Genomic DNA, 13,811 nt, shown 5'->3' on the forward strand with positions numbered 1-13,811 from the left:
TCAGCTGCCTCAGGAAGTACATCCTCTGCTGGGCTTTCTTAATGACGGAGGTGATGGTGGGCTCCCACTTCAGGTCCTGGGTGATGGTGGTACCCAGGAAGCGGAATGAGTCCACAGAGGTGATGGGGGTGTCAGTCAGGATGATGGGGGGGAGTGGAGCTGTGTGCTTCCTGAAGTCCACAATAATCTCCATGGGAGCTTTTCGAGCATTCAGACTCTTAAACTGCTTCCTCACACCTTCTTCATGAATATGAAGAGTTGTGGTGCGAGGAGGTGGTGTGAAATCCTCTTTTGTGTGGGGTGAGGAGGGGGGTGTTGTAGGTGAAGTGTTTGAAGGTGGATCTGTGGAGGGGGGAGAGGTGGGGGAATGAGTGTCCAAAGTGTCTCTATTGTAGGGGCCGTTGGAGGTGTGAAGGCTGCCTGATGGCTCGTCAAAACGGCAGTAAAAGTCGTTGAGGGTGTTGGCTAAGACCAAGTCATCAGTGGAGTGGGGGGTTTTAGGCTTGTAGTTGGTGATATTCCTAAAACCTTTCCACACAGAGGCCGAGTCATTCTCTGAGATCTGCTGCTGCATCTTCTCAGAGTGCTGATGTTTAGCAACGTCCACTTCTTTAGTGAACCTGTACTTGGCCTCTCTGTAGTAGTCCCTGTCTCCGCTTCTGAACGCCTTTCTCTTTTCCAGCCACAGCTTTTTGAGTTTAGGAGTAAACCAGGGTTTGTCATTGTTATAACTCACCCTGGTGCGTGATGGCACAAGGCTGTCCTCACAGAAGTGGATATAGGAGGTGACAGTGTCGGTAAACTCGTCCAAGCTGTTAGAAGCAGCCTTCATTGTGTCCCAGTCTGTAGACTCCAAACACGTGCGAAGCTCCTCCACAGCCTCGTTGCTCCACAGTTTTTTGGTCCTCACGACAGGTTTGGAGAGCTTCAGCCTCTGTCTGTACGCGGGGATTAGGTGGATCATGACGTGGTCAGAAAGTCAGAGTGAAGCGTGGGGCACCGCACGATAGGCCCCGCTGATCGTGCTGTAACAGTGGTCTAATGTCCTCTCCTCTCTGGTCGGGCATTTAATATACTGCTTGTATTTGGGAAGCTCATGGCTCAGATTGGCTTTGTTAAAGTCCCCAAGAGCAATGATGAGAGAGTCCGGGAATGTCCGCTCCATGTGCAGTATCTGCTCCATGAGTGCGCACTGAGCTGCCTGCGCATCCGCATCTGGCGGGATGTAAACAGCGGCCAGGATGAATGAAGCAAACTCCCGCGGAGAATAAAACGGTTTGCAGTGGATAAAAAGATATTCCAGAGAGGAAGAGCAGTGCTGAGCAATCACTGTTACATCTGTGCACCAGCCACTATTAATGTAGAAGCAGACACCTCCACCTTTGGTCTTACCAGAGAGAGAGGCCTGCCGGTCCGCGCGCAGCAGATGAAAGCCCTCCAGCTTGAGCGCGCAGTCCGGGATGTCCTCACAGAGCGACGACTCCATAAAACATAAGACACAGGAGGAGGCAAAGTCTCTGTTCATGCTTCTCATCAGGGCCAGCTCGTCTATTTTATTCCTGAGTGAGCGAACATTGGAAAGGAAGATCCCAGGAAGAGCAGTTCGCAGTCCACGTCTCCTCAGACGCACGAGTGCGCCGGCTCGCTTACCTCTCTTTCGGCGTCTCACTTTCCTGATCAGAGTCTGCAGTAAATCTGCCGCAGATGCGACAACTATTGGAAGTAAATCCACAGGTGTTGTAGTCCTGTAGTTAAGAAGCTCTTCTCTGGTGTAAGAATATCCAGAGGAGTGCCCAGACACAGAAGTTATACACAAAAACAAAACAGAAACATCAAACTTGCAACATATATAGTTTGAAATTTCATTATAGCTACATACCTTTGAAAAAGAAACACAAACTATTTCTCATAATTAGTAACCAGTCCCACAATGTTCTGCACAAAAATATTTGCCCCACCTTTATTTCTCAAGATCTGGTCATCCTAATTACACCTCATTTAAAGCATGAGTCTTGTTGGAGAGTAAGTAGCTGAAATCTGATTGATTGCACTGCAGCGCATTTTTAGATCTGCAACTTAGATCACATTTTAGACCAGCTGCAGACATGGTTTAAATGTGATCTGAGACTCTGCACGGTGTGAAGAAAGTCATGATGTAATAACTCCACATAATGTGATAAAAGATGCAATAAAATAAAATATTATGATTTAATTACAAAAATTGAAAACAGAATCAATATCCAAGCTGTATCAAATTTGCAAGAACTCTTATACGAGGGTATATACGTGTGTGTGTGTGCGTGTGTGTGTATGTGCGATTATTTTTCCATTGTGTATGCATACATGGAGGTGTGTGTGTCTGCAAGCATCATTAAAGTCAGTTAATGGCCATGTTTTGTTGACAGACAAAGTGCTGTTCATTCTGCTGGAAAGGACAGTCAGGTCTGTCTGTCTTTTCCATCACTCTGTCTCTTTAATCACCTTCTTGCTCTCTTGCATTTTCACTTTCTCAAGACCTCCAATGAGTTTAGACGTGTTTGCAGAGAAGTTCATTTGATTTGTCTCATTTCATACCTTTCAATTTATCCTTCTCTCTTTTATTGTGAATTCAGGTCTTGAGTATTAAAATCAAATCCAGACTTGTTTCTGAAACAAAGTGGCATGTTTTAGAACATTTAGTGTGTTAATTATGGGAGAAATTATGTCACACAGTGGAAAATTGTGTTTTTATATTTTGTTTTGGATCAGACTGTGTTGGTACAGGGTGTCGATTTTATTTGCATGATTTTATTGTAATAGTGATATTGCATGTTTGTTTATTGATATTCCTATTGCATGATTTTATCTCCATATTTATAGTGTGTGTTTAGTGTTGATTGAACAATATGTTTTTTATTATTCCACTGTGGATTAAGCGGACAATTGTAGGCACCTGTGAGGTGGGGGCGTTCCCCGAGGTGGCCTATCAGCCACCAAACTGACTTAAGGGAGATAGTGAGCGCAAAGACAAAAAAGAGAGAGACACACGAAAAGTGGAGAGCTGGAAAACAAAACGTGTGCAAGCCAGCATATGAGAAGAAGGACCTCTGGCCTGACTGTGGGGCGCCATGAGACATTCGGCGATCGGCCAGCATAACCCGGCGATCCAGTCCCGACGGACAGAATAGCGACCGTGGCAGGCGATGTGTGAAATCCACAGTAGGGCAGGGGTACGCCTCTGCCTGCATCTGGCGGAGCTACAAGGGAGGCCGTGCGAGGAGGTGGAGAGTGGCTGGACTGCACGATTGCGCACAGTCAGGTGGAGATAGGAGCCTCCTCCCTGGTCTTCTGCTGGCGAGAGTCCACATCCCGGAAGAGGAGTTCCTCTCCTGTCTCTCTCAGCTCAGGAGAATTTGCCCGTGTGTTGCTGGACTGGGAGAATTAGGACCATGGGGGGAGTTTTTAGTATAGGGAAAAACATTCATTTAGCTTTATGTTTTTAGCGTTTAATCATTCCTGCCGGCAGGGTTTTTAGCGGGTTGTAAACACTATTTTTATTGTATACGGGGATTTTAGCTTGTATTTGGGGTTCTGACTGTGTTTTATCCAGAAAATAAATGGTGTGTTTGAAGCCAGCTAAATTTCTGTGCTCTGAGTGCTGACCCACTCACTCCCCTTTCTGCTTGTATAAGTGTGGTGGTGAAGATTTAGTTCCACCAGTTTAGCGGCTACATAATTTTGGCGTTTGTCGACAGGATCCAAGTTTGGGGAGCAGTGTTCAGCACCTGGAGTGCAGATATAGAGATGATGATGCCAGTGTATCCGGGTGCCCCTTGGGTACCAAAATATAAGGGTCCTGAAGCAGATGTTTCATATGGTGACTGGAAAGAACAAATACAAGGTTTATTGAATGCTCAAGAAATAGCTGAGGCCCAGAAAGTAGAAATTTTAATTGGGGCTTTAAGCGGTGAGGCAAAGCGTCAAGTAAGCGTGTTAGAAGAAAAAGATAGAGACCAGATTAGGAAAATATTCGCATATCTAGATTCTCTATATGGTGACAATACCTCCCTAGCGGTTTTGAGGTCGCAGTTTTTTAGCTGTATACAAAAACAAAATGAGTCGGTAAAATCTTTTACCTTAAGGTTGAGGGAGTTGCACTGCAGGCTACAACAGCGCAATCCAAATCAAGCACCTACTGAAAAGTGTTTACAGGAACAGATGCTGTTGGGCCTGCGGGAGGGCCCGTTGTCACAAACCCTGCGAGCCCACGTGCGTCACCATCCAGAAGAGGATTTTGCAACAGTCCATCGGGAGGCGTTGCTCCTAGAGGAGGAACAGTTGGGACACCAGGGATTGCAAACTACGTGCTTGGCAGTGGGTGAGTCCAGGTGTGTTAAGCCACCTTATGAACCAGACTGGAAAGAGACATTTAAAAAAGAAATTATGGAGGATGTCAAGGGTCAAATGCGAGATCTTGTTAAAGATGTTGTTAATGAAATTAAACCGCTCTTGCCACAGCAAAGCCCAGCCGGCTCAGCTTTTAATAAATCAAGGTTTAAGCCAAAGTGTTCTGGGTATGCTAATAACTGGACCCGAGAGGGAGAACCCATTTGCCATCGTTGTAAACAAGCTGGGCATATTGCCAGATTCTGTCCGAGCACACTAGACCAGCAACCACCTTTAAACTAATAAACCCCGCTGCCGAGGCCGAGGCGGTGGGGACAAGGGACTATTCAAACAATCAGGGGGCCAGTACAGCTTTTGTGGGAGAATGTCCACTCATTGAGGTGTGTATGGGAGGGGTTAAGATGACGGGATTATTAGACACAGGCTCTCAGGTTACACTAGTGCAACAGCAGGTAATGGATCTCCATTTCCCTGAAGTGAATAAAACTGACACACCCCTGTTGTCCGCCTTAAAGGCAGCCAATGGACTTGAGATACCATACTCAGGCTATGCGGTTATGGATTTTGAGGTAGAAGGGGTGGAGATACCAGGAAAAGGGGTTGTGGTTGTGAGAAATGACTGTTCCACGCACCCTTTAATTATTGGTATGAATGTTATTAGTGCATGCTGGAATGATGTTTTTGCCAAGGGCAAGTCTGCTTTTCATCCTCAAAAGCTGAAGTCCCGCAGAGCATGGAAAGAGGCGTTTGCCGTCTGTCAACAGACTGCTACCACCAAGACTGATGGCTTTCTAGGCTATGTTCGACCTGCTAGCCGCAGAGGAGTCAAGGTGCCCCCGAACTGTGAAATGGTGGTCTGGGGCCAGACGTGTAAAGGTAAGGGTGGGACAGAACGCTTGGCACTAGTGGAAGCCTTACCTGATGCTGGACCCTGGGGGGTAGCCCGAACCCTGTCAGTAGTCAAAGGAGGGAGGCTCCCTATCCGGGTCTGTAACCCTAATCCATACGAAGTGACTATAGGACGCTACCAGAAAATGGGCCAGTTGTATCAGGTGGAGGAGTCGGACGTGGAGATGGACAGTGATCTTAGCCTGACAATGGGATCCGATGGTGTGATTGAGGTGGGCGTAGTTGAAGCAGCTGGGCCCGAAGAGCCTGCGATCCCTGAAGAGGAGGTGAGTCAACTGCTTAATAGCATAGACTTGACCCCCCAGCAGAAGGTCGAGCTCCAGACCCTGCTGCAGAGGTGGCGAAAGGTGTTTGCTGTAAATGAGGAGGATTACGGAAGAACTGATTTGGTCCAACACCAGATCCACACAGGTGATACGCCACCCATTAAACAAAAATATCGTCCTTTACCACCACTGATGTACAAAGAGATTAAGATACTTCTAGCAGATATGCTGAAAAAAGGTGTCATTCGGGAGAGTAGCAGTCCCTGGGCAGCCCCCATTGTGTTGGTGAGGAAAAAGGATGGCAGTTGGCGATTTTGTGTAGACTACAGAAAATTAAACGCAGTAACTCATAAAGATGCGTTCCCGCTCCCCCGAATTGAAGAGACTTTAACATGTCTGACCAGAGCTGAGTGGTTTTCCACACTGGATCTTGCCAGTGGATACTGGCAAGTGGAAATGGATCCTAAGGATCGGGAGAAAACTGCATTTACCACTCCTCTGGGTTTGTTTGAGTTTGATCGCATGCCTTTTGGACTCTGTAATGCCCCTGCCACCTTCCAGCGCCTGATGCAGCGGTGTCTAAGTAGTCACCTTTCTGAATCGGTTTTGGTATATCTGGATGATATAATAATCTACTCACCTGACTTCTCTACTCATCTACAGCAATTGGAGAATGTCCTGCAGAAGCTGTGGCAACATGGTCTGAAGCTGAGGCTGGACAAATGTAAGCTGTTCCACCGTCAGGTGAAGTTCCTGGGGCATCTTGTCGACCAACAAGGGGTAAGACCGGACCCTGAGAAAATCCAAGCTGTCCAGAACTGGCCTGTTCCCTCTACCACCCGGCAGGTCAGAGCCTTCCTTGGCCTGGCAGGTTATTACAGGCGATTTGTCCCAGGGTTTGCTAGGTTGGCTCGACCTTTAAATGCTCTGCTCGTGGGAATTTCTAGCAGGTCAAGCATGCAGGTCCAGTGGTCTGCTGAATGTCAGGAAGCCTTTGACAGCTTGAAATGTGCTCTGACCGAGCGCCCCTTTTCTGGCTTATGCAGATTTCCTGGAGCCCTTTGCACTTTATACTGATGCCAGCAATCAAGGCTTAGGTGCTGTGTTAGCTCAGGTGCAAGATGGCAAGGAACGGGTGATTGCATATGCCAGCAGGAGCTTACACCCCACCGAACGAAATGACAAAAACTATAGTTCCTTCAAACTGGAACTTTTAGCTCTAAAATGGGCCATTACTGAGAAGTTCAAGGATTACTTGACAGGTGCCAAGTTTGTCGTGTATACCGACAACAATCCTGTGGCCCACTTACAGAATGCTAGACTTGGGGCAACAGAGCAACGCTGGGTGGCACAGCTGGCATCCTTTGACTTCGAGGTTAAGTACAGGGCTGGAAAAGAGAATGCTAATGCTGATGCTCTCTCTAGATTTCCCACAGACTGTCACACAGCTTACATAAACATCACGAGTGCTCCACGTCGGGAGACACAGGGGCTGGTGCCACAGATGAATGACTGGAAGGAGGCTCAAGAAAAGGACATGGATCTGCGCATCCTGAGGGAGCATGTGGAACAGGGAATCCCCCCTGATGCACCAACGAGGAGATCCCTACCTAGCCCTGTACAGAAGTTATTACAGCAATGGAGAAGGCTGCAGGTTTGCGAGGGTACGCTGTGCAGAGAGGTAAGGGACCCTAACACTAACGAAATGTACCTTCAGATCCTATGTCCTGCAGAGAGACACAAGGAGGTGTGGGAGAAGTATCACGAGGCAGCGGCGCATGCGGGAGTGGAAAAGACACTGTCCAGGATACGTCGCTTCTTTTATTGGCCCAGCATGGAAGAGGAGGTGCGCGAATTCCAGCTAGGGTGCGCTGCGTGTGGCCTACGAGATAGAAATAGGCCTAGAGCCCCCTTGCATCCCGTTATTGTGTCCTATCCCCTTGAGGTTGTGGCCCTGGACTTTCTTACATTGGGGAGGCCCACAGACAGGTACCAGAATATTCTGGTTATGACTGATCTTTTCACACGGTACGCCTGGGCAGTTCCTACCAAAGACCAGACTGCTCAGACTGCGGTGCATGCTCTTTGGGCTCACGTGATTCAGACCTTCGGTTGCCCGACCAGGCTACACTCAGATAGAGGTGGTCATTTTGAGTCTGCCCTGATGTACCAGCTGTGTAAGTGCTATGGCATTACAAAAAGCAAGACCACCCCATACCATCCGGCTGGAAATGGTGGGGTTGAGAGGATGAACCAGACGTTGCTGCACATGCTTCGGTCCTTAGAGTCAGAGAGACAACAGAGGTGGCCAGAATATCTCCCAGAGCTCTTACAAGCATACAATAATACTGTCCATAGTGCCACAGGGTATGCGCCGTCGTACCTGATGTTTGGGCGGCATTTGAGGCAGCCAGTGGATTTGAACCTAGGTGTTGAGCGGGATTCCCCATGCCACAACCTGGGAGGGTGGGTTAAGGACCACCACCAGAAACTATCTTTTGCCTGTGAGATGGCTAGGAAGAAGATGAGGGCAGCACCCACCCAAAACAAGAGGGCTTATGACCGAAGTGCGCGGGCCCTGCCGTTGGTGCCAGGCGAGAGAGTTTGGATAAGGGACAGGAATAGGCAGGGACAAGGCAAGTTGCACCCAGGTTGGAGCTCAGAGCCGTATGTGGTAGTGGAAGAAGTTGGCAATACCGGTGTAGTATATAGGGTGCGTCCGGAGAAGGGGGGGGGGGGGGGAGAAGGTCCTCCATCGGAATGCACTGAAGTTGTGCGTTACCCCTGCAGCAGACTACCACTCAGAGGGGCAGGCAGTCAGCCTTGAGGGAGAGGTGCTAGTTGAGCCTCCATTTTATGGTTTTGTGCCCAGCGCTCCAGCCCAGCAACCGGGAGAGTTGTCAGAGGTACGGCGCTCGATGAGGCCTAATTTTGGTCAGCCACCCGCCCGTTACAGGTCGCTTGATTAGGGTGACAGGGACTGTCACAGGTAAAATGTGGGGGGATGTCACACAGTGGAAAATTGTGTTTTTATATTTTGTTTTGGATCAGACTGTGTTGGTACAGGGTGTCGATTTTATTTGCATGATTTTATTGTAATAGTGATATTGCATGTTTGTTTATTGATATTCCTATTGCATGATTTTATCTCCATATTTATAGTGTGTGTTTAGTGTTGATTGAACAATATGTTTTTTATTATTCCACTGTGGATTAAGCGGACAATTGTAGGCACCTGTGAGGTGGGGGCGTTCCCCGAGGTGGCCTATCAGCCACCAAACTGACTTAAGGGAGATAGTGAGCGCAAAGACAAAAAAGAGAGAGACACACGAAAAGTGGAGAGCTGGAAAACAAAACGTGTGCAAGCCAGCATATGAGAAGAAGGACCTCTGGCCTGACTGTGGGGCGCCACGAGACATTCGGCGATCGGCCAGCATAACCCGGCGATCCAGTCCCGACGGACAGAATAGCGACCGTGGGAGGCGACGCGTGAAATCCACAGTAGGGCAGGGGTACGCCTCTGCCTGCATCTGGCGGAGCTACGAGGGAGGCCGTGCGAGGAGGTGGAGAGTGGCTGGACTGCACGATTGCACACAGTCAGGTGGAGATAGGAGCCTCCTCCCTGGTCTTCTGCTGGCGAGAGTCCACATCCCAGAAGAGGAGTTCCTCTCCTGTCTCTCTCAGCTCAGGAGAATTTGCCTGTGTGTTGCTGGACTGGGAGAATTAGGACCATGGGGGGGGGGAGTTTTTAGTATAGGGAAAAACATTCATTTAGCTTTATGTTTTTAGCGTTTAATCATTCCTGCCGGCAGGGTTTTTAGCGGGTTGTAAACACTATTTTTATTGTATACGGGGATTTTAGCTTGTATTTGGGGTTCTGACTGTGTTTTATCCTGAAAATAAATGGTGTGTTTGAAGCCAGCTAAATTTCTGTGCTCTGAGCGCTGACCCACTCACTCCCCTTTCTGCTTGTATAGGCGTGGTGGTGAAGATTTAGTTCCACCAGTTTAGCGGCTACAATTACACACTGTAAGACCGAATAGTAATAGTTTGATAAATGAAATGAGTTCCAACTACTTAAAAACCTGTTATAAGTTCATACACCTTTATTTTTTTGAGTAGATTGAACAAGTTTGTTTTTTCAAGTTATCAGTACTTGAATATATTGATTAGTTTCTGGCATTGCCCTCAAATAATTTGAGTTTTAACACTGACGTCACTTACGTGCCTACGTACGTACCTACGTGCGCCACCTGTTTCTTTATGAAGTGCTGGCAACCATCTTGGATTCCTCGCTTCGAGTGCGAATGCCCGCTCATTACTCCGAAATAAACTTGTGGAACGTTAATATCCAGAATAACAGAAATAAAAACATTTGTCAAGGGTTTTTTGCGGCATTGCCTTTGACGCTGGATAAAGGAGGGCATGCTATGGTATGTTACGGACTTTTGAACTGGAACAGCTAACGCTCTGCACTTGGCTAGCTGCATTTACCGCCTTTGCAGCATCTTCAGGAGCGCTTTTGTGGTAAGTTTTATTTTTTCTGAAACTATAGTTCTCCGTTGTAATATCGGTTTTTATCGTCATAAATGTACAACTCTAGCAGGCATTTAAGAATTACATGCATGCGTCGTTTTATCCATGTCGGCTTGGCCCCAAAGTGTTTTGCATGAATTATGCTAATAAGCTCATATTTAGTATAATACATTAGTCCGAGCAGAGGCTGGGACTAATAATGTGTTAATAACTTTTCTAATCTCTTACTATTTTAAAAGAAGTCTTTAGAAGGCATTTCTGGATTTGCAGATTATAAACTGCCTTGTGGTTAAATTGTTGAATCAATATGCACTGCTGCGCTGCTTCACACTTGGCGCATACGTGGATATTGATATTGGCTAGCCCATTTGCTAACTGGTGGAACTTGAAACTTACGTTTAGTTCTCTGGAGTTGTACATATTAAAACTGGGGCAGCAAAATTGTAGGCACAGGACATACTTACAAAAGCAGTGATTAATCATTACATAATTACACAGTAGAACTTGGTTTACATTGCAAATAGTTATGTATACTAAGTTGAAATGTAGAATCTTCTGAACTGTAAAATTGTTGTGCCTGGTCTATTTTAGGTTAGCTTAAGGGTGAATCCATCAATAATATATTTACCAAACAGTTATTTTTTCGTTTTATTTTATTCTGATGCCCAGTGTTCATTAGTGAAAGACTTAGTTTGTTTTTTTTCTGTCAGGGGCTGGGTCTGTGACCCAGCATTTTGAGTTTATTTTGTATTTTTGCTTTATGTTATATTGAAATGAGGTGAAGTTCTTGTATTGTTGTTATTATTAGTTAAGGTTTAGTTGAGTTCTGGGCTGGTTATGTTTCATCTGTGTCTCCTTGGTTGTGTGTCTTTTCTGTTCTCTGTGTAGTCTGTCTTGTCTTCTGTGTTTTACTGTTATGTCCATGCCAGGGCAGAAGTAAATTTTCAGGGGTGAAGATGCTGTTTACCTTGACCAGCTAAGACTACAGATTGTAGATGAAGTCGAGAAAAGTGAAAAGAATCCTGATTACAAAGCTGATGCACACAACTTTGGCCTTGCAATGCAAAGAGATCATCAATGATGACCTACCAGTAGGTCAGATCCTGGATTGCTGGCCTACTCTGAAATCCCAGTCCCAGGTAAGAATGTATATAGATGGATCTAACAAGATGTATTTTATATCAACTCCTGTTATCTGGCCTGTCTGAACAAATTATGCCTTTGGAGTGTAAGGATTTTGATGTATTTTGCAAAGATTTATAGACTAATTGAAACTTGTAAACACAAATGTATCCTGTGTGTTCAGATCTGTGCAGAATTCCACAGGATTACAAACGTCCACCTGAAGAACCACTTTTATGCTGTTGGACCAACATGCTCCCCGGCTCCAGAGCTTATTCAGAAAGAAAGCTGTTTGCACAGGGAACGTGTCTGATGTCCTGTCTCAGCTCTTCAGAAGCTATAATCTCCAGGTTAGTGGGTTTTTGTCTTGTTTTTTGAGCTTTAATTAATTTGATCAATTTTTCAATTTTAATTACCATTCTTGACTAGGTTAGCCAATAATTTAAAATAAAAATTTTCTTGTGATGTAGGAACAAGCTGATATCCATGCCCAAAGTGCTGGTGTGCTTCATGCCCTCTCTGCCTATTTGTACGAAGACACCTCTACCTTCATCAAAACATGGGATGTAAGTTTTGGACAAAGTTGTGAACAATATCTTAGTAGCATCCTTGTTTAGATTTCTCAAAACATTATGACACTTTGAGAGTTTGAGAAGCATCTCCATGCTTGGATCTGTCTACAACAGTGTCCATGTCACATAATGGAAACACTACATGTTTTTAATGTGTGTAGACCTTCCATAATGTTCCTAGCCCAACCATACATCACTGTACAAATGAAAAAAATATATAACTCCTATTGACTTTCTGTTGTTATTGCTACGAAGAGGTATGACTTTGCTTTACTAAAAGTACTATTTTTGTCAGTTTGTTTTCTCAAATCTTTGGTGTGTTGTGGCTTTTTTGTTGTTCAAACAATTGATTTCTGAGCTAGTAATAATCCAGAAATGTGACTTGTATAGATGAAACTAAGAGAAATCGGAATGCACTAACATGTAGTAATTTTGTTTTCTGTAGATGATGCATTCTGATAGACCAGATATTAGTGAAGTGCCACTTGGACTCCTCCTGATCAGAGCCAATTCCAGCGATGCAACATTCTTCTGCCCTGAGAAGACTGCAGTTTTGGTCGAGGGTAACATGATCATTGTTTTCACCACCCTGGCTGATGCATTTCTAGTAATATTTGGACTGACCGACATCCTGCACCTAAGCTACCCAAAATGTTTGGCCAACATTTTTGACTTTATTCAGAAAGTTTTGATGGGTCTGGAGGGTGGGAAGTTGAAGCCCAAAGTGCTGAGTCTTAAAAATGATCTTTTGGCAGCAGAATAATGTCCAGGATTCCTACACAGCCCTCAAGTGCCTGTTAAAGCAAGTAATTCAGTTTATCATGTTTCCAAGTCTGGATAAGTTTTTTATAAAAAGAGAGAATAGAATAAAGAAATCTTTGCAGACTCTGTTTCTAAAAGCCACATCCAAAGTAAAAGGGGTGATTTTATTTTATTTATTAATTTTTTTCCCCCATCATCACTTGTGTTTTAGTTGATTTTGATTGTGTTTTTAGTCAGATAACTGTAAATCTATAGAGAAAATGAAGGACAATCTCACTACATTTCCGGCTTTTAGGTGGGATCTTGACTTAAGGAACGTTCCTCCTGAACTACTCATAACTGACATAAGGCGCTAAGGAGGTTTATAACACTTTGTTTATGTCTCTAAAGAAGTATTTTTCTATTTAAAGTTTTATTGCTTTGTTGTTGAGACTGTGATTGCACTCTACAAATGTGCATTTTGCATAACCGCAGTATTGGCATATTAAAAAGGTTACCAATTATATTTCAGTGTATTAGCTGCACTATACTATACTATTACTTTCATTCGGTTTTCCCACCTAATAATGAAGGATTTTATTTTCCTTTTGTTTGTTTTTTAATAAAAATGTCATGATCCTGGGTCCTTTTGACCCAGCATTTTGTGTTTTCTCTTCGATTTTGGTTCTGTTCTTCCTTTGTTTAGTGTTTACTCTGTTCTGCCCGTGTGTTCCTGTTTTATTGTGAAGGTCTGCGTCTTATGTGAGTGTTTTCAGTTTGCCTCCCTAGTCTCGTTATGTTAATCACTCCCAGCTGTGTTTCCCACCTGTGTGTAATCTCCCTGTGTTCTCTGAGTGTATTTAAGTTGTATTTTCTGTCTTAGTAATTGCTGGTTCGTCTGTGTTGTTTCCCCTTGGTCTCCCTGCGTCTTTCCATATGTATTTCTCCGGACCTCCCTGCATCCTCGTTCTGGTTTGTCTTATTAGTTTACCCAGTTTAGGTTTCCAGTTTCATGTTTTGTCGCCACCGCTGTTTGTACTTACCCACCCCTGTTAATAAACACTCACCTGCACCAGAGCTGCTGCCTTTTGGGTCCTTCCTACATTCCACACGGCTTGCCCCGGCAATCCGTGACAGTACGAACCAGCCACCATGGACCCAGCAGCAGTAAATCCGTCCGAGGAGCTCCAGGACGACGTTACATATAACATGGAGATTCTCCTCGGGCTGTGGCTTGAAAACCCTCCAGAGGAGCTTCGCTGCACCGTCGAAAGCCGGC

The 13,811-nt window shown here is 45.3% G+C and overlaps 1 protein-coding gene and 1 long non-coding RNA gene across 2 annotated transcripts; both read left to right on the top strand.

Annotated features, from left to right (window-relative positions):
• The first annotated feature begins 4,787 nt into the window (after positions 1-4,787).
• LOC146717184 (uncharacterized) lies at positions 4,788-8,295 on the top strand. The gene is made up of 3 exons (XM_085467048.1): positions 4,788-5,561; positions 6,225-6,341; positions 6,987-8,295. The coding sequence occupies exons 1-3, from the start codon at positions 4,788-4,790 to the stop codon at positions 7,071-7,073; spliced, it is 978 nt and encodes a 325-aa protein (XP_085323174.1). The 3' UTR covers positions 7,074-8,295.
• Positions 8,296-9,949: 1,654 nt separating this feature from the next.
• LOC146717185 (uncharacterized) lies at positions 9,950-12,432 on the top strand. The gene is made up of 5 exons (XR_014922885.1): positions 9,950-10,088; positions 10,986-11,236; positions 11,404-11,569; positions 11,690-11,785; positions 12,237-12,432. It is a non-coding gene; the product is annotated as an uncharacterized LOC146717185 (long non-coding RNA).
• The last annotated feature ends 1,379 nt before the right edge of the window (positions 12,433-13,811 follow it).

Source organism: Copadichromis virginalis, linkage group LG2, assembly GCF_057382275.1.
Source record: "Copadichromis virginalis isolate Kocher_CV1m ecotype Utaka linkage group LG2, C_Virginalis_male_GT1.1, whole genome shotgun sequence".
Lineage (NCBI taxonomy): Eukaryota > Metazoa > Chordata > Actinopteri > Cichliformes > Cichlidae > Copadichromis > Copadichromis virginalis.

Coding starts and splice junctions, on each gene's coding strand:
- LOC146717184 (XM_085467048.1), top strand. CDS start 4,788: ATGACGGGATTATTAGACACAGGCTCTCAGGTTACACTAGTGCAACAG. Junction 5,562..6,224: donor CTGCGATCCCTGAAGAGGAG/GTGAGTCAACTG, acceptor ACTCATCTACAG/CAATTGGAGAATGTCCTGCA. Junction 6,342..6,986: donor ATCTTGTCGACCAACAAGGG/GTAAGACCGGAC, acceptor TGCTCTCTCTAG/ATTTCCCACAGACTGTCACA.